We start from the raw sequence: 18,059 nt of genomic DNA, 5'->3' as shown, positions 1-18,059 counted from the left end.
AAGCAGTAAACAAATACTTGAAAACATAGTGCATTTCTGCTCCCCTGGGAGCGGAGGGAGAACAAATGGAAGTGTTAAGGTAGTATTTGGGGCAAAGATGTAACAATATGACTTCTGACTGCAGTACAATCACCGCTGAATTGACAGTGACAATGCTGGTCTCTTCTGACCTTTTCTGAGATGGTAATGATAGTCTTCTACATAGATCCTTTTATTAAAATACAGCCCTGTTTGGATTTTAACATTTGCATTCCCACTGCTAGGCCCTTAATCCCTGGCCAGCCTCCTAGGCAGAATGGCATCTAGCTCAGTCCCACTGTGGGAGAAAGGCAGGATATAAATCCTTGAAATAAATAAATTCAGTGACTGAACTCAGAAAAATGATGCTTGTCTGAATCATGAAGAATTAAGAGGGTGAAGGGCATAAGTAAAAGGTATTGTGACATAAATTTCTCCAGACAGGAAGTCATGTTTATAATAAAAATGAGAACTGAAGCTACAGTATCATTGTTTTTTTCTTTATGGTCCATAGAAATATAATCATCATTTTCCTCTTCCTTTTGGTATGCGGTTACAGGCTCCTGTCCCAAAGGGTGTGCTAGTTCCTGTGATACCAATTGCCAAATCAACAGGATCACGTTTCCGTAACAGCATAGAGGGGCTGAATCAAGAGATTGAAATAATCATAAAGGAGACAGGCGAAAAAGAGGAACAACTTATTGTGAGTAAACGATTGCAATCAAGTATCTCTTGCTACCATTAACTGTAATGGATCAGTCATGCAGATTTGTAGATCCTGGAACACAAACAAATGACTTAGAAACTGACAGGGCAGTTCTTTCTGTGGAGAGAATTAAAGATGTTATGTGAAGGTGTATTTTGGCAATGAATTCATAACTGGGAAGGTTCAAACATTTCGTTATGAGGACTAGCAGGTACTGGTCCTCTTTAGACATAATGACCTTTGTTTCTTAAACCATAATTTAGGAAGCCAGAAATGGGCAATAGGCTGACAGTCTATTTCTTTGAAACTACAGGCCCTTTTTGTGTCTGAAATAAAGAGCAGTGATTTAATATTTTCTAAATATAATCTTAAATTATTATTATTATTATTATTATTATTATTATTATTATGCTTTATTTATATAGTGCTGTAGATTTGCACAGCGCTGTACATACAAACAATAAAATAGACAAGAGTAAACCTGCCCATGGTATACAAGCTAAGAAATAATAGCATAATACATATAACTAATACATAATAATACAGGAAATTGGGACCAGACTGATTTAAGATCTGGGTTAATAAAAGGAAACTAAATCATAGTTCCTCATTTTGGACATAATAGGTAATTGATTTTATTCAACTAAGACTCAAGTAGGGATGCAACAGGAGAAAGTCATGGAGAGGAATGTGCAGTCTAATGTTATGTTTTGACATAATAAACTATTAAGCCACAAGTGTTACTTTGAAGGTAGTTAATTATCTCAGAACATATCCAGCTGGTTGTGCATGAAATTCTTCCAAGACCAAACATATGCATGCAAACACTAATGCCTTTCCAAAGGAAAATAAACAAGACATTAAGAAAGGGGTCATTCATGAGGCACCCTATTTCATGTAATGCATTTCAGTTGGTTTTTGTACTGTATCACCCTTTTAATCCTCTTTAATGTGTGTGTGTGTTTATTCCTCTCCTTCCTTAAAATGCATTACAAGACCCTAAATCTTCTTAAGTTTGGCTTCCCATCTTTTTCTTTTTGTTGGAGTCTGAAAAATAACTAATCTGCTAAAGAGCTTTATTTATACAAAGGGCTAAAATAGTCTATTAACCTGTAATGTAATTCTTAGCTAGACAAGATTAATAGTCTGCTTTACAGCACAAGATGCATAATGTGTTTTTACTTAACAGCCGCAAGATGTTCCAGATGGGCATCGAGCTCCACCTCCTTTGGTGCAGCGTAGCAGCAGTACTCGCAGCATTGATACACAGACTCCGGGTGGAGCAGAGAAGGGCAGTAACAACAGCAGCAGATCTCAGTCTGTGTCTCCTGGCTCATTCCTTGCCATCTCCAATGAGGGCAGTGAGGAGAGCCCATGCTCTGCTGATGACTTGCTTGGGGACCCCAGAGAAAAAGGTACTCTCTGAAGAGTACTTTTTATAGTGCCTCAGTCATAACACAGACTAGGCCTTAACTTGGGCCATGAAAGCTTGTTTTGGTTCATGGGGTTTTGATGTCTGGGCTACAATCCAGAGGACTGTTTAGGCTCATGAAGAATATGATCTGTGAAATTTCACCTTTGTTTCACATCATAAACTCTTAGATATTACCATTTCAAAAAGAAATCCACAAAATCTGCTCATATCACATTTTCAAAACAAAAATAAATCACCCTGTTTAAGGTGTATGTTTTTATATTTGTTCATTTTTGGAAGGAGTAGCATGCCAAGAACTCAGTAAGGAAGGTTTCTTTCCCCTTATTTTGGTTTTGAAAGTATTTTGGCTGTTAGTTCCTCTAGCATTTCAATAGCTTTCTTATAATACTGTGTTCTTTTTTTTTCTGTCTTTCCTTTGCCCACCAGTTTGTTGCCTTACTTTTACAGGCAAGTTTATCTTTGTTTTGTCACTTTTAGTACATTATTTTTGTAGAGGAACATAACAGTTTTCTTAGTTACTGAAACTCTTTGTGTGGTGGAGGATATAATAACCTTCTTTTAAACATGAATTGAGTACTCATCTGTCAGGTATGGAGTTATTCTCTATCAGACCTTGAAAATAACTAGTTACAAATAACTAGCTAGTTGTGATTCCTTTTAACAAAAGCTATGTTGAAACGTTTCATTATTATTGTAAGCTAACAAGACACAACTTAACTCCTTTTGCAGTCTACATGTAAGGTTTGCAGTTATTTTTATAATTATGTGATGTGGTCTAATTAATTTGAGGAGGGTGAATATTTCATAGATAAAGTGTTGGATTATGTTGTGCCTTGCACTGCTGAAAGAACCATTTAGATGACATAAATAGGCATAAATAACTACAGTGCGCCCACAGTATATGTGGGCACACTATATGCGGACTTGAGGATACGTGCTCAAGTTGCGGGGGGCAGTGCGTCCAATTCAAATGAATGGGGGGGCGCCCATGGTGCCCCATGCGCTCCTGCTCTGCCGCGCACATGAGCCCCATTCAAATGAATGGGGCTCAAGCATACACAGAATTAGCCTTACGCGGGGTGGGGGGATCTGGAACAGATCCCCCCATAAGGCAAGGGTCCACTTTATTTTACTAATACAGGGGGGTGGACAACTTGGGAGGCTAAGAAAAAATCATTTTTGGCCCAAATCCCTCCCCTCAAATAACCCTCTAGGGGACATTTGAGCATTCTCGCCACATTTTATGACTTTCCTGGACCTGTAGAAGGCATTCTCAGTCTTTGTGGGCAAAAAGAAAAAAAAAGAAAATGTTTGAAAAAATGTGTTTTGAACTCTAGATGAAGTGTCCAAGGAGGTCTCCAAACAAGAGGGAAATGCATTTTGGGGCAAGAAAAATTGAGGAGGGAAAGAGTTTTGGACCTCCTGGAGGGCCTGGAGGCCACAAAAATGGTCCTGAGGGCTGCATGTAGTCCATGGGCCACTCTTCGCACACACCCTTCACTTTTAAACACCCCTGGGTTGTAAATAACTCTCATCTATTCCATAGTAAACAAAGCAAAGTAAATTATAATATAATTTTGGATCGTTGAGGCCTGTGATGGTGAACCTATGGCATGCGTGCCAGAGCTGGCACATGACACCATTTCTGCATATGATGTGGGAGGAGGAGGAAGAGGTGCACACCTGTTCCTCCTCCTTCCCAACTCTCCTCGGCCTCCGGATGCCTCTCCAGAGGCAGCTGAAGGCAGGGGAGAGCCTGAGGGGAAGAGGAAAAAGAGGCACACACCTGTTCCTCCTCGCCCCCCCACCCCCACCCCTTGGGCCTTCAGCTGTCTCTGGAGAGGCAGCTGAAGGCCTGGGAGGGCAGGGGGAAGAAGTCCCATCCCCAGAGGGTAGTAGTCCCAGTGCAAGAAGACCTTTTAATTTGGGAACCCAGCCCCTAAAAGTTTCGCCATCACTTGTATAGGCAAATCCAGCCAGATGTCATATTGCAGCTGTAACATTGGTATGAGAGGTCTGTACGCATACAGAGTGAAAGTGTGTGTGTGCGTATAACATTATTTATTGCTGTTCCCCCTGTATGGGACCAACAAGGACAGGAAAAACCTACATGATGCAAAAGTTTTTTTTAAAATTAAGTTAACAAATCTATTAGTATCTATTAAATCTATAAAAACCTTTTAAGTATATATAACAGCAAAAGGTGCTTCTATTTGATGGACAAAATTTCATTTAATTTTTAACAGTGTTATTGCAAAACTAGGTGTGGGTAGGGATGGGAGATGCAAAGGAAAGTGATTTTCTATATGTTTTGATATGTTTACTACAGAGAATGGAAACAGTTCTCCCCTGCCCAAATATGCCACCTCACCAAAACCCAACAACAGCTACATGTTCAAACGTGAACCTCCTGAGGGCTGTGAGAAGGTTAAAGTGTTTGAAGATAGCTTGTAAGTAGCCTTGCACATTATAGTCCTCTAAAACCTAAATGTTAAATGCCTGAATTTCTGTTTTATGGTAGGGTTCATACATTCAGGTTTGATATATGTTTTTCAGTTTATGCTGTACATGCAATAATTAAAGTTCTTTGCAGTCCAGTTTGGGGAGTTCAGGATTTACTCGTAAGTAAGTCAGTGAAAGATTGCTCCATTGAATTGAATAGAAGAGGAAAGTATGTGGTTATGTTTTTACGTGCTTTCTCTTCCTCTATCTTTGTATGTGCCAGAAGGCTTCTAGGTTTTTGTACAAGCATCCCTATGCCCCAAAAGAGGCCACGCTGTGGTTGCACCCACAATACTTTTTTAAAAAATTGCAATGTGGCAACAGATAAAAGGTTAGCCACTGCTCATCCATTAATACCAATTCGGGTTTTCAATAGACTTGTAATCGTGGGCTTTTGAGATAGGCTAAAAATCTGGGATAGGGAATAAAAGTATAAGGGGGAAAACAGACAACCCCATGATAATTCAGTGGCATAGAATTTTCTATAACTTGTTTGTGTGTGCGTGCGCATCTGCATGTGCCCCTGCCTTCAAATCACCTGTCGACTTAGGGCAAGGAATACTCAAAGTTGGTTTGCCATTGCCTTCCTCTGAATATAGCTTGCAGCAGTGCTACTCAAAGTGGTGATCTCTGAGCCATAGGCTGCTGGTCCCTGGCAAGTTTTCAGAGAAGAAATAAATAATCATACCCAGGGGGCAGTAATTTAGTGTGGATCCCTGGCACACTTGGGGGAAAATATTAAACGTTTTCAAGAATGAAAAAGAGAGCTGTCCATAGATATGGATGGTGAAAGTCAACAATTAAACCATGCTGGGAATCATCAATCCAGTCATCTCTAGCCTTTTTATCCACACACAACTGTGTAGAAGCAAGGGCAAAGCTGCTTGGTTCTTACATAGTATTAAATCCTTAGTTATAACCAAAATAGATCAGTTGAATGAACGGGTTTTACATACTGTAGGTATTGGAAAGTCTCAATCATTCAGTGGGCTTGCTCTATGTGGAACTAACAGTTGAATTTAATTCATTTTTTTTCTTAAAAAACAACTTATAATTTTGGCAATTCAAACTCCAGAGCTTGCAGTTGAAAGTGCTTATTATTTAGGTTTGTGTGTATGGGAAAAACCTTTAGGGGAGGAGCCTTAATAAAATCCCTAAACAGTCCTGTCAGTGGCACTTAATATTAACTGAGAAGTGTGATAAAATGCACCACTGAGTGGAAAGATTTGGAAAGGGAGAAAAGGCAGTGGCATGTGGATGTATAAAAAATGTAAGCCCAAAGACAGGGAACTGTTCTTTTACTTGTAAAGCACCATGAGAATGATGGCATTATACAGTCAGCCCTCCTTATCCACAGATTTATTATCCACGGATTCAAGCATCCACGGCTTGGAAAAAAATGTTTTTTAAGTATAAATTCCAAATAGCAAACCTTGATTTTCCATTTTATATAAGGGACACCATTTTGCTATGTCATTGTATTTAATGAGATTTGAGCATCCACAGATTTTCTTATCCATGGACGGTGGGGTCCTCGAACCAAACGTCAGCAGATAATAAGGGTCCACTGTATAAACGAATGAATTAATGAATGATGGTGGTGATTATGATAAGGAGATATATATATATATATATGTGTGTGTGTGTGTGTGTGTGTGTGTGTGAATGAATAATCTCTTTGGATAGATACAAGGGAAATCTATTTCATAAAGAGAAGCTATTCTAAAATATTTCCGTAAGCTGTTTATTGACATCAATGGAGAAATAAAAAATGCTCAAAGATTTAAATATAAGTAGAATTAAGTGTAAATGTTATACAGTAGCTGTAACTGGACACAGTTGCCTAATCTTGGATGTACCAATGAAAATAAGAGAAAATTAGAATAAAGTAGTGGTGCCTTTTCAGTTGACTTTAAAATGCCCTCCTGCTACATAAATATGCTCATATAACATTTCTATGTTTATTTAGATTTAATATATTAATTTAAACAGTCCAACATTCCTGTAACTTATGGCACCATTCACATTTCTGTATTTTCTCTCTGTAGGCCAAAGCCATTGCATGAAATTCCAGCCTTTTATTGTCCTGATAAGAATAAAGTCAACTTCATTCCAAAAAGTGGCTCAGCTTTCTGTCTTGTCAGTATCCTCAAGCCACTTCTCCCCACACAAGATCTTACACTCAAAGGTGCTACTCATAACCTGACCGTCACATCTGGTATGACGCCCGCATTGCTGCAGCCTATTTCTATGGCCTCCCTGTCAGCCAACACAGACCAAGACCGACTTTCTCGTGGAACAAGCAAAATATTGCCTCCAATGACTATGCTCCAGCAGCCAGGCCATGTTGAAGAAACTGAAGGATAAATTTAGCTTTGTTTACTTTCAAGAGAACTTTATTGAAGCTAGCTACGATTAAGCCTTCCGAATTGCATCTGTTTGCATCATTCCTGTTGGCAATTTCCATAAAAAGTTCATACTAATAACTTGATCTCCGTGATTAGACCATGGTGAGATCTAGGAAAGAAGAGTGGCTGAGCAACTGCTACACTTGTCTTGAGGTAGCTGAAATTCAGTCCCTCACCTGCACTTTTTTTTTTAAGCTTTGGTACAATAAAAAAGGGAGACTTTCTCCATCATTCCTAACCAGCAGAGGAACCAGTTTTTCTGAGGCTTTGTGTCCCAGTTTCAACTTCAGTTTTGGAAAAGGAAAAATTCAAAATGTACCAGCTGTTCTTAACAGAAGATCGACAAGGGAAAAAAACAAGCAAATGGTACTCCAAAATCAATATTTTTTTCACCAAAAATTATTAAGATATCGTGAGGGGAAGGATTAACACATCCCGGAGAGCAGAGTGGTTGCACTTTCTTGCTGCATCATTTCCACTGTTGGGAACAGAGACCTGAAACTGTTAACTATTGTGCTGTATGATCACTCTGATTTCCTTCCCTCTCCAGATAAGCTTAACATCCTCAAGACTATAAAGAAAAGCAATATTAGTACATCTTTGGTGAGGGCAGGATAGATGAGCACATGCATAGAATTCCTTGTCTGGAAATAGCATTTTAGAGCACTTCTGCCAATAGAGTAATAACTTGTTGCTAATTGAGTGACTCATGTTTCAGAATGATATTCCTTTCCTCTTCTGCAAAAATGCCAACTAACTGTCACATCAGTGCCTCTTGGGACATCTTGGTTTCTTGTGTTGCTGTCAAAATCTTGAATCGCCTTTGGCGTATACCTGATCCTATCCTGTCTTGCCACTGTACTATATTAATCTTGTCGTCATATGATCTTGAAATGGCCATGCATGGTTCTTCTGCTTGTCAAAGTACTGTTTTGTGGGTATGTGGAGGGTAATAGTTTGTCAGGCATGGTAATTGTTAAAACAGTTTATTTCAGTGGACATAGTCGTCTTTTTGACGAGCAATATCATTAGGGTGTTAAGCTATAAGGACCTTGGGATTCTTGATCATTGGTCTGCAGATGTGGCCCATTTCATTTCTTGTGTCACTTTTAAAAAGTAAACTGTAACTGTAACAATCACCAATAGGAAGGAGTTTATATTACCAAATCTGCTTGTGAAAGGTACTGAAATAATTTGGTTATGAAAGTGTGTTTAGTGAGGTCCTTTAAACGACATAGTGTGACTTAGAGCAACTGCTTAAAGGCCAAATTATCAAGTTTCCAAAACATTTCTAGAGTTCCAAATTCTCATGGGAGGTGGACTAAGCAACATTTAAGGACTCTTGATAGCACATTGATCAAAATGAACTGGGGCCAACTTAGGGAGATAAAGAAAAGTTACCATTTGAAAGTTACATTTCTCTGGTATCTTTAGACTAACAAAAATATTGCAGCATTAGGATAAACCACTCCAGACTAACAGACATTAATGAGGAATAACCACAGCAGCACAGTTATGCTGTTCATCTTGGTGCATCTGTTCATCACTGGCCATCAGTAGTTAGGAGCAGGGCTTGGGTGGAAAAAGTATCTGTTAGAACTTCCAACATTGCCTTTTGGATAACAGTTCCCAGAATCCTACTGCCACTTTGGCCATGTAGCCATGCTAGCTGGAAGATTTTGGAAAATGTCATCCAATAATGTATTTTTCCAAGCTCTGATTCAGAGTATGTCTCATGGTTTCGTATTTGTTTATACTTAGTAGCATTTACTTAGTAATGTGACAGTACCATCTCCTGCATTGTTTGGCCTTTGTTTCACTTGGTTTTTAAAAACCTCCTTATACTCAGGGTATCTGTACCTATCTAGTTAGGTAACTACTTTGTCCATGTGACAAAGAGGACTCTGACTCACAAAAGCTGATGCTACAATATATTAGTTAGTCTTTAAGGTGCTGTTGGACTTTGTTGTGTTTGCTGCAACAGACTAACAAAGCTATGCATCTGGAATTCTAAAGTATTACTTAATTATACCCCAAGCCCACTTTGTCTTGGCCTTATTTTTTTGTTTCTGTTGTATTATTGTAATTTCAAATGTTGTATTTGCCAAGCAAGATGATCTCACATCCATTCCATGGACTTAAGTTGCTGGCATATCAAGTCCTAGGACAACTAAATTTAATGACCAGAGTTATTCTTTCTTTATGTCGCTTTTCCTTGTATATTGTTTTCTATATATGAGGCATACCTCTTTCAAACTGAATTGACAGAACTAAGTCAGCATTTAAGCAGTGTGATATATTTGTTGTATGTATTGTCTGTGGACACACATCAGCTTTGTTATGAAACTCTTAATGTTTGGTCTTTGTGAAACATGTGGAGGCAGCCTCCTTTTGTGCAAGAGGGATATTTGCAATTTCTTTAAATACAGTTCATGTTCTGGACTGTTAATAGTTACCAGACTAAATGGTGATTCTTGTGAAAATGTTTCCATTGAATATCTGAGAGCCAGATTTCAATTTGGAATCTGTAGAAAATATAGGTCTTTGAAATTCTTCAAAGGTTTTCATTGTTGTAATGAGCTTCTGTAAGATGTAAAATACAACATAATGCAAAATCCACAAAACAGCAAGATCTTTTTGGGGAGCTAAGTAAAAGCACAAAATATATCGTGTGAACTTTCAAAGCCCCACTGGCTTTCTTCATCAGGCAAAAAATGGACATCTTTTGTATGATTTTTTAACACATTTTACTTGATGAAGAAGCCAGTGGAGCTTCAAAAGTTTACATGATGTATTTTGTCCTTTTTAGTTGGGTGTATAAAGATATTGCTGCATTGTAGGTTGTGGATTTTGTTGTGTTTTGCTGCTTGGCCAACCTGAATGTTCTCTGTAAGGTGTGTTTAAGCTATGGTAAAATGTGTTCGTTTCAGAAGTTGATATGACTTTTCCATGACTTTATGCTAGAGCAAAAGATAGGCAGATGGCACATAGCCTTCAGTGTACTTCAGGCTGGCCTGCAGGTGCATATTAAATAGGTGACACTCCAACCTTCATTAAGAGAGCAATACTGTATTTAGTGGCTGTAATAGTATGAAGAAACAATGATAAAATGCTGAAGAATCTATGTCATAAGCAGCAATTGTTTGGCTAGTAAATGAAATGCCATAATACTGCCCTCCTTTTGCACTGAAAAAATGTTAGCTGAGAGCAAATAATAACTGAAGCAGGCAGATTGCTTACTGTTCTTTGGAATTCCAATTGCAAATTCTTCCAGGTTTTAGTTTACAACTTGGTTTTGGTTGCCATTATCTGATAAAGGAGAGGCAGAATAAGAGTAGTCCATCTTTAACTAGCATATATACCCATGTATAAGTTGAGGAGAAACTTTGGGGCCAAAATTATGGATTTTGCTATGATCCATGGATAAGTCAAGGGTAGAACTTAGGAGGGGCCATAAGAAATTGGTTCCTAGCCTTTTACAAATGTAGAGAAGGATGTCGGAAAAGAGAAAGAGAGGGTCTGTTTATTTCAGGGGTTACAGTGGTGGTGGGAGGGGAGTGAATGGCATTGGTGATCTTAAAATGTCTACATCTATACAAATACAGATAGGGGAAAGGATATAAATGAGGTAAAAGAATGAGAATGTGCTTGAATAAAAATAGGGGAGAAGAGCAAGGAAAGCATCTGGTCTCTATTAGGGACCCAGTGGCAAAGGCCAGAAAGCCCTTCTTGTCATGGAAACAGCACTCCCACCCCATTATTCCTGTCCTGCCCAAACCAGAGAAAGAAAGGCAGGCCTCCAACCTGCCCTCCCTACTTTTTGGCCAAGTGGTGTTCAACAGCAACGTGGAGGAACTCGGGGGGGGGGAAACTGATGGCCATTTTTAGTAGGGACATGGTGTATAAGTCTCTGCAGAGATTGCCAGGCTTCACAAGTCTTATATAGTATGCTCCTGTTAAAAATTGTCACTGCAGTCTCTCTTTGGTTTCTCCCATTGCGTCTGAATGCCACTCAGGCTGAAAAAACAGGTGGAGAAGTAGGGAAGGCTGCCTTTCTTTCCGAAGTTTGGGTAAGGAAAGGGTAATGGGGGAGGGAGTTCTGCTTCCATGCCCTGCCACATAGAGAGGGGATTGCCATCTCTGCCTCTTGTCACGCCTTTGCACTAGGTCCCTATTCCAGCATTGACCTGTGTATCAGTCCACCCAGGGTTTTGCAGGGGTTGAATTTCCGTCCTTTTTTTTTTTTACTTATACATGAATAAATATGCTAGTTGAAAATAATGAAACCAAATTTGTAACCTTTATCTCTTATGATTTCCAGGTCAGTGTTTAAAGGGAATACCTGGGTTTTGTCAAATCATTCACTGACAGACATATAATATTTTAAAAAGACTACTTTCCAGGTACATGTGCTATCATGCTATAGCAAAACAATTCTGGAAACTGAAAATAGAGGGGGAAACATGGAAAGGTATCCATTATTCAGTACCTCTTCCTCTGACCTGCCAGGGGTTGATTTGGACCTGAAAGACTGGAAATGAATCATCCTCCATTCCCCAGTTCTTAAACTTAATGTGTGTATGTTGGAAGCATCTCTCTTTTTTCTTCACAGCTCTAGAATTGTACAGGGAACAGGAAGAAGGCAATGTCTGTGCACTGATAGCTTCCTCTCTCCCAAGTTGAGCCATAGAAATAGGGAGAAAGATGAGAATTTGTTTTCCCCATGCTACAGCCTTTCTAGCCAGGAGGTAAAATGGCGAAGAAGGGAAAGAAGATTGGTTCCTCCTCTATCGCAGGGTGCAGGAGAGGCCTACAGTCCTCAATCTAAGAGTTTAAGGAACGTGTTAAAGAATCTGAGAGGAAGGCAAGAGTGGAGAGGTGGGGAAAGTCTCCATGCGTGAGCCAGTGTGCTTGCTTGACATTGGATTTCTCCTTGATAGTCCCTGTGTCCTTGACTTTCTAGAGGAAAGTCAAAGTCATGAAACTAATATTCCAGTTGGGATTTATTCCAAATTGCAGATGGTTAAATGCCTCAAAGAGCCAATTACAGGAAAAGTAATCAATCTCATGCACACTGCCACATGCGATTTTTCTTTGTTCCGAGGATAGTTGCATGAAAACACACATTCTCTTGATTATTGCTGCTAATTTTAACTTGCGTTTGAAATGTTGCTGCTTATCACAAATTCTTCATCTGAGCGATGAAATCAGTAAAATTCTTTCATTAAATTTAAGGTATTAGTGGCCAGAAACTGAGCCATGCGAGAGAAAAGGTGTATTGTTTTATCTAGATGTTGACGTGGCTGTAACCACTGTTTTTGGCAAGTTTCATGGTATATTCGATCATTTGGATTTTACACTACAAAAACATACAGTCGTCCATAATTAGAACCTTTAAAATTTGAAGCATTTAAGATCACTCTGAGTCATTGCTTAACCGACATATATCTCCAGTACTGGATAACAAAAAAATTAATTAACTTTCTGTGATGGTTTAGTTACTACGTATGAATATTTTCTTCTCATTCCTGATTTCGCCATCTTGTTTGCTGTCAGTGTCTCATTTATAGTATGTTCAATTGATAAAATATTCCTGAAGATGTATCTTTCCTCCTATCATTCTAACTCTGTCTGGATATTGTGTAGCGTGATTTAATCACAGCAGTTCACTGCCAGTGGCATGTGATGTATTTCCCTTCCAGGTTTACCTTTTCTTACTAGCTACCGGCTATCCTGTTTTAGGCCTGTACTAGAGAAAAAGACATTATGGAGAAATCCACATCTACTTTGGTAAACTATGTACTATATTTGCAAAGGCCAATGATGTCTACATATATAAGATTTTTTTTAAAAGTCTTTTCCCTCTCAATGCACACCTGTGTGTTTGGGCATTTCTTGTTTTTCTATTGTTTTTTATTTTAATGATTGATGTAAGACCTATATCTGCAAGAAATTTTATTGAATTTTTTTACGAAAATGTTTTACTCACCTTTATGGGATTCACACACTTTCAATAAATATTTCAAGTGAAGATGAGTGTTCCTTATTTTTTTCCCCTGCAACTGGGTTAATAAAGAATGAGATCAAATGTGTGAGGCCAGATGTGATTATCAACATCATTGTTTAATTTGGAAGTATATGTCAACCACTCTTATGTGCACTGCAACCCTTCACCTTGTTGTTGTTGTTGTTGTTGTTGTTGTGTACCTTGAAATAATTTCCGACTTATGACAACCCTAAGGCGAACCTCATGGGATTTTCTTGGCAAGATTTGTTCAGAGGAGGTTTGCCATAGCTTTCCCAAGGCTTGAGAGCATGTGACTTGCTCAAAGTCATCCAGTGGGTTCCATGGACTCCATTCCTTTAAATCATAAAAGATGGCATCCTTGCTTTTTGTTTGAAAACAGAACCACACAAACATACAGATTTGTGGGAGGCTTTTTCTTTAAAAATACTTAGAGACCCACAACATAATTCAGAGTTGTGAGATGAATTGTTTTATTTTGCTTTATTGTTGTGTCATTTTGTGCCCAGTTGTTTACTACTACTACTACTAATAATAATAATACAAAATAATACAAAATAAATATTTTAAAAAATAGAACCAGGATTTCTAATGGGTGGTATCTTGGAAGAATGAACAGAACTCACATTCTAGATTTGGCAGAAACCTCAAGGTTTCTTGGGCAGATAATTTCTCTAAATTTCAGTTCCCTTTCTATCAAATGGCATAAGACCAAGATGCTTTGGAGAAGAGTTGAGGAGAAGCAGTATTTGTGCATGCTATGGTGTATTTATACTAAAGCATGAATTGAATTTTACAGTGTTGAATAAAAACATATTCTGAAAAATGACTGATCTCTGTTTATCAGCAACTTAAACGAAACATCATGGTAGCACGATACTCCTAACTAAGGTGGGTTTTTTTTAATTGCTCATTTTTTTTTCCAGAGAGAAAAATGGTGGAGAAATAGACTGTCTGTTCGGAAATTGGTAAGATAACCTGAGTCGCAAGTAACAAATTCATGACATTTGGCTATATTGGATTGAATACATATTCACAGAAATGTTAGATGACTTGTCCCTTGAAACAAACAAAATAATTGTTTGTATCCAAAACTGATTTGGTTGTTGTTTTGACAACATGAACCTCAAAACCTCTCTGCCAGGAGATTGCAACACTCCTAGAGTGGATCAATGCATTCCTTGTGCACCTTGGGTTCTATTTTAGTTACTTCTTTGTCTCCAAACGGGATGGAGCCTTGTGGCTAATTTTGAATCTGGAAGTAAATACCTTCATTGCTCACTAGTTTGTTCAGGATGGTCACCCAGTCCCCTATTCTCCACCCTTTCTGCAAAGAAGAGTGGTTCACCTTGATAGACTTACAGGGCACATACTTCTGGTGGCGCAGTGGTTAAATGCCTGTACTGCAGCCATTCACTCGAAACCACAAGGTTGTGAGTTCAAGACCTGCAAAAGGGCCCAAGCTCGACTCAGGCTTGCATCCTTCCGAGGTCGCTAAAATGAGTACCCAGACTGTTGGGGGCAAATTAGCTTACTTGCTAATAAGCTTACTTGCTGTTCACCACTATGATCTTTGGAATAGCGGTATATAAATAAATTATATCAGTTACTTCTTTGCTTCCTTTTAGGCCTGGAACATGATCAGTTTTGTGTCCTTCCTTTTGGCCTGTCAACAGTCCCAACCATCTTTACAAAATGTTTAGCCGTGGTAGTGGCTTAGCTACTTGCCCAAGAAGCCTCTGTTTTCCCATATTTAGATAACTGAGAGATAAACTCTTGTTCTTTCCACAAGGCCCTGCAAGATGTCCACCTTGTGGTGTCCTTTCTTCAGAACCTGGCTTCATGATAAACAGGAAAAGTCCTCTTCTTGATGGTCTTTGTGACTCACACAGATGGGTTATGTGTGCCTGCTCAGTGCACTGTTCAGAATATTCTAGAGCTGTTACATAAGCTTTTTGACAATGACCTCACCCTCTAGGTGCCTAACAGCATGGTTCTTGTCTAAACCTCCAGTTCCTTTTCAGCCTCCACAAGATACATAAATTGTTTTCTGTGTCGGTCCTGCTGTAACCAGTTCTTAGGGGTGGTTTTCAACTCTGGGAGGTCCAGAACTTTCCTACTCAAGGACAGAGCATTCATACCCGAACATAAAAGATTTAATCGAGGACTCTGTCTGTGTGGAGCCTCTTCTTGATCCTCCCCAGTATAATGATGGACCTGTTCAAACCGATAGCATCCTTTGATCTCCAGCTGCTCTCCTGGAAGATAGACCTTTTCATCGCCATCGCCTCTGCTCATAGAGCCAATGAGCTCGCAGCACCCTCTTACTTAGGCTTGCATAAGAACATGGTAGTCCATTTTACAGGCATATCTTTCAAACATATTTTCTGCCTTCAGTCTCAGCCAGCCTCTGGTTCTTTTAGTCTTCATAAAATCCTTTTTCCATACCTAACACATTAGAAGGATACTCCTATGTTGTTTCTGAAAAACAGTTCCAGAAGAGTCCTCATCTGTTTGTCACCTGTGGCATGCATAAGAAGCAAAAGGAAATCTCAGGTCAGTGTCTCTCTCATTGGGTGGTTCTTACTCCCTTGCTGGGAAACCACATCTGTAAGGGATTATATCTCACTCCAAATGGGCAATGGCCACCTTGTCAGCATATCTCAGAGGGATCCTTCTTCTGGACCTCTGCTGTCACAGCCATCTACCTTCCTGTCTCATGGTGGCCTCTGGTAGGATGATTTTGTTATCACTCCTGGCATGACTCACCATCCTCAGCGAGTTTGGTATTCTCCCATTTATATGAGACCATAAGAAGAGGTTGCCTACCTGTAACTGTATTTCTTTAAATGCTCATCTGTGCACTAACCAACTTGCCCTTCTCCTTTCTTCATGCCATCTCATTACTCTAGGCTTCCCACTGGTGGACATTCAACTGGGTCTTGGGAGGAATCCAAGACATATCTATGCAGGTGAGGGGTGGATTTGCTATCAAAACCCAGCTCTAGAAGCCTCTGAATATCTTTGTGCAGATGCAGAAAAACCCATATATGTGAGTACACAGATGACCACTCATAGGACCACTTACAGTGGTCAACCTGTAAGTTGGACAACTATGGGCAACCACTTATTTTGTAGCATGAAATCCAAGTCACTCAGCTGTGTTCTCTGTCTGCTTCAAAACACAGAGAAGGAGAAAGCTGCACTATGAATGGCTTGTTCTCTGCTGTAGGAGGAGGCAGGTAAAAGAAAGAGCTGCTTCAGTTACTATTTTACATGAGAAATTTACATGCCAATCTTTTAGTGAAAATCTCTGTGACATGCTCCTACAGTCAAAACATTCAATCTGTAGCAGTTTGATCATATCAACCCAATTAAAGCAATGCGTAAAGACTTAAAAAGCAAATGGATGTAGGGGACAACCAGTTTCTGTGGGTTTAATAGCTAGTCAGATGTCCAAAGAAGTGTTTTGTCACAAAGCATCACTCACCTTACTTACATTGGAAGATGAATGGGTGGGCTGGTTGGCATGGACCAAAGAGAGGCCTTTGAGAAAGATATTATTGGCTGGGATGACTTGTGTGGAAGACAATTCATAATATAGATTGTTTGCAAGAGTTTAAGGGCTTAAACCATCTCATTGAATTGAGCCCAGAATGGGCTTGAAGGCTGTTTTGTTAGTTTGTTGTGTGCTTTCAAGTTGTTTCTGACTTACGACGACTCTATTATGGGGTTTTCTTGGCAAAGTTTGTTCACAGGAGGTTTGCCATTGCCTTCCCCTGAGGCTGTAAGAGTGCAACTTGCCCATTGTCACCCAGTGGGTTTCATGGCTGAGCTGGGACTGGAATCCTGGTCTCCAGAGTCACAGTCCATTACTCAAACCACTGCGCCATGCTGGCTCTCCTTGGAGATTGTGCAGCTATTTAAATGGCTTCCCTCCTCAAAGTAGCAGGCTCTGTGCCCAAGTATCTAGCTACAATACCTAATGAGTCCAACATGATTACCTTGGAGTATTTAGAAACAGCTAAAGAGGGAACAAAACATGTCTCTAAAAGGGAGAATTGTTCTGTTAAATTGGGGGCATCATTGGAATGGCTTTATTTATTCTTCCTTCCTTTCATAGCTGAGAGTGTCTTCCTTATTGTGAGTTGATCAGCATGTGGCTGCCAATGTTAGGGACATTATGGATATGGTATTTTTGTCCTAAGCAGAGCATGTACAGGATACAGCATCACTGTATTCTCCCCAACCCCCCATAACTGGAGAACAGGAGGGCTTTGCCCAAGAGCTACAAAAAAATGCAGACATGAAAACAACAGAAATGAGACTGATGCCATATTGCTAGCGTGATTACTGTCTGCATGTAAGAGATTTTTTTTTTAATATATAATTCTGGCAAAGATTAAGTGGAGCAAAGGCTTAGCGCAGCACTACAAGTAGTCAGCTAGGACAATGTGCCTAGTCCATAATTCTGTAAATCCCCCTCTAATCTCTTTTTGCTGTATCTGTGCGCAAGGTTGCTGGCAAACACGTTATTGCAGCCAATTTTAATACAAAGTGGCTCATTCTATTTGAAAAAATGGTTTCTGTGTTTTGGAAGAAATCTATTAATTTTTGTCAGCCATTTATTAATTTAATGATTAATAATGGGAATAACTGTTTTTGGTTCAAAGAATATTAAATCATTGCCAAAAGTAGAGACTAATCTACATTCATGTTTGTTGTTGTTGTGTGCCTTCAAGTCATTTCCAATTTACAGAGACCCTAAGGTGATCTTATGGCAAGATTTGTTCAGAGGGGGTTTGCATTTGCCTTCCTTTGAGGCTTGAAAGGGTATGACTTTCCTAAGGTCACATGGCGGTTCTTCATGGACAAGCAGGGATTTGAACCCTGATCTCCAGATATGTAGTCTAGTACTCAAACCACTACACCATACTGGCACTACACCATAAGTCCCTAAAATGT

At 39.3% G+C, this 18,059-nt stretch overlaps 1 protein-coding gene across 1 annotated transcript in view; it reads left to right on the top strand.

The window, feature by feature from the left end:
- The window catches only part of FAM117B (family with sequence similarity 117 member B), a 49,211-nt gene extending 36,111 nt beyond the window's left edge, over positions 1–13,100 (top strand). Inside the window, 4 exon segments of the mRNA XM_042437867.1 lie at positions 578–721; positions 1,914–2,139; positions 4,489–4,609; positions 6,710–13,100. Coding sequence (XP_042293801.1) covers positions 578–721; positions 1,914–2,139; positions 4,489–4,609; positions 6,710–7,028 — 810 coding nt within the window. The 3' untranslated portion in view covers positions 7,029–13,100.
- The last annotated feature ends 4,959 nt before the right edge of the window (positions 13,101–18,059 follow it).

Source organism: Sceloporus undulatus, chromosome 1 (genome assembly GCF_019175285.1).
Source record: "Sceloporus undulatus isolate JIND9_A2432 ecotype Alabama chromosome 1, SceUnd_v1.1, whole genome shotgun sequence".
In the NCBI taxonomy this organism is placed as follows: domain Eukaryota; kingdom Metazoa; phylum Chordata; class Lepidosauria; order Squamata; family Phrynosomatidae; genus Sceloporus; species Sceloporus undulatus.
The sequence above is the reverse complement of the archived record's forward strand: the minus strand, read 5'-3'. Positions and strand labels throughout refer to the sequence as shown.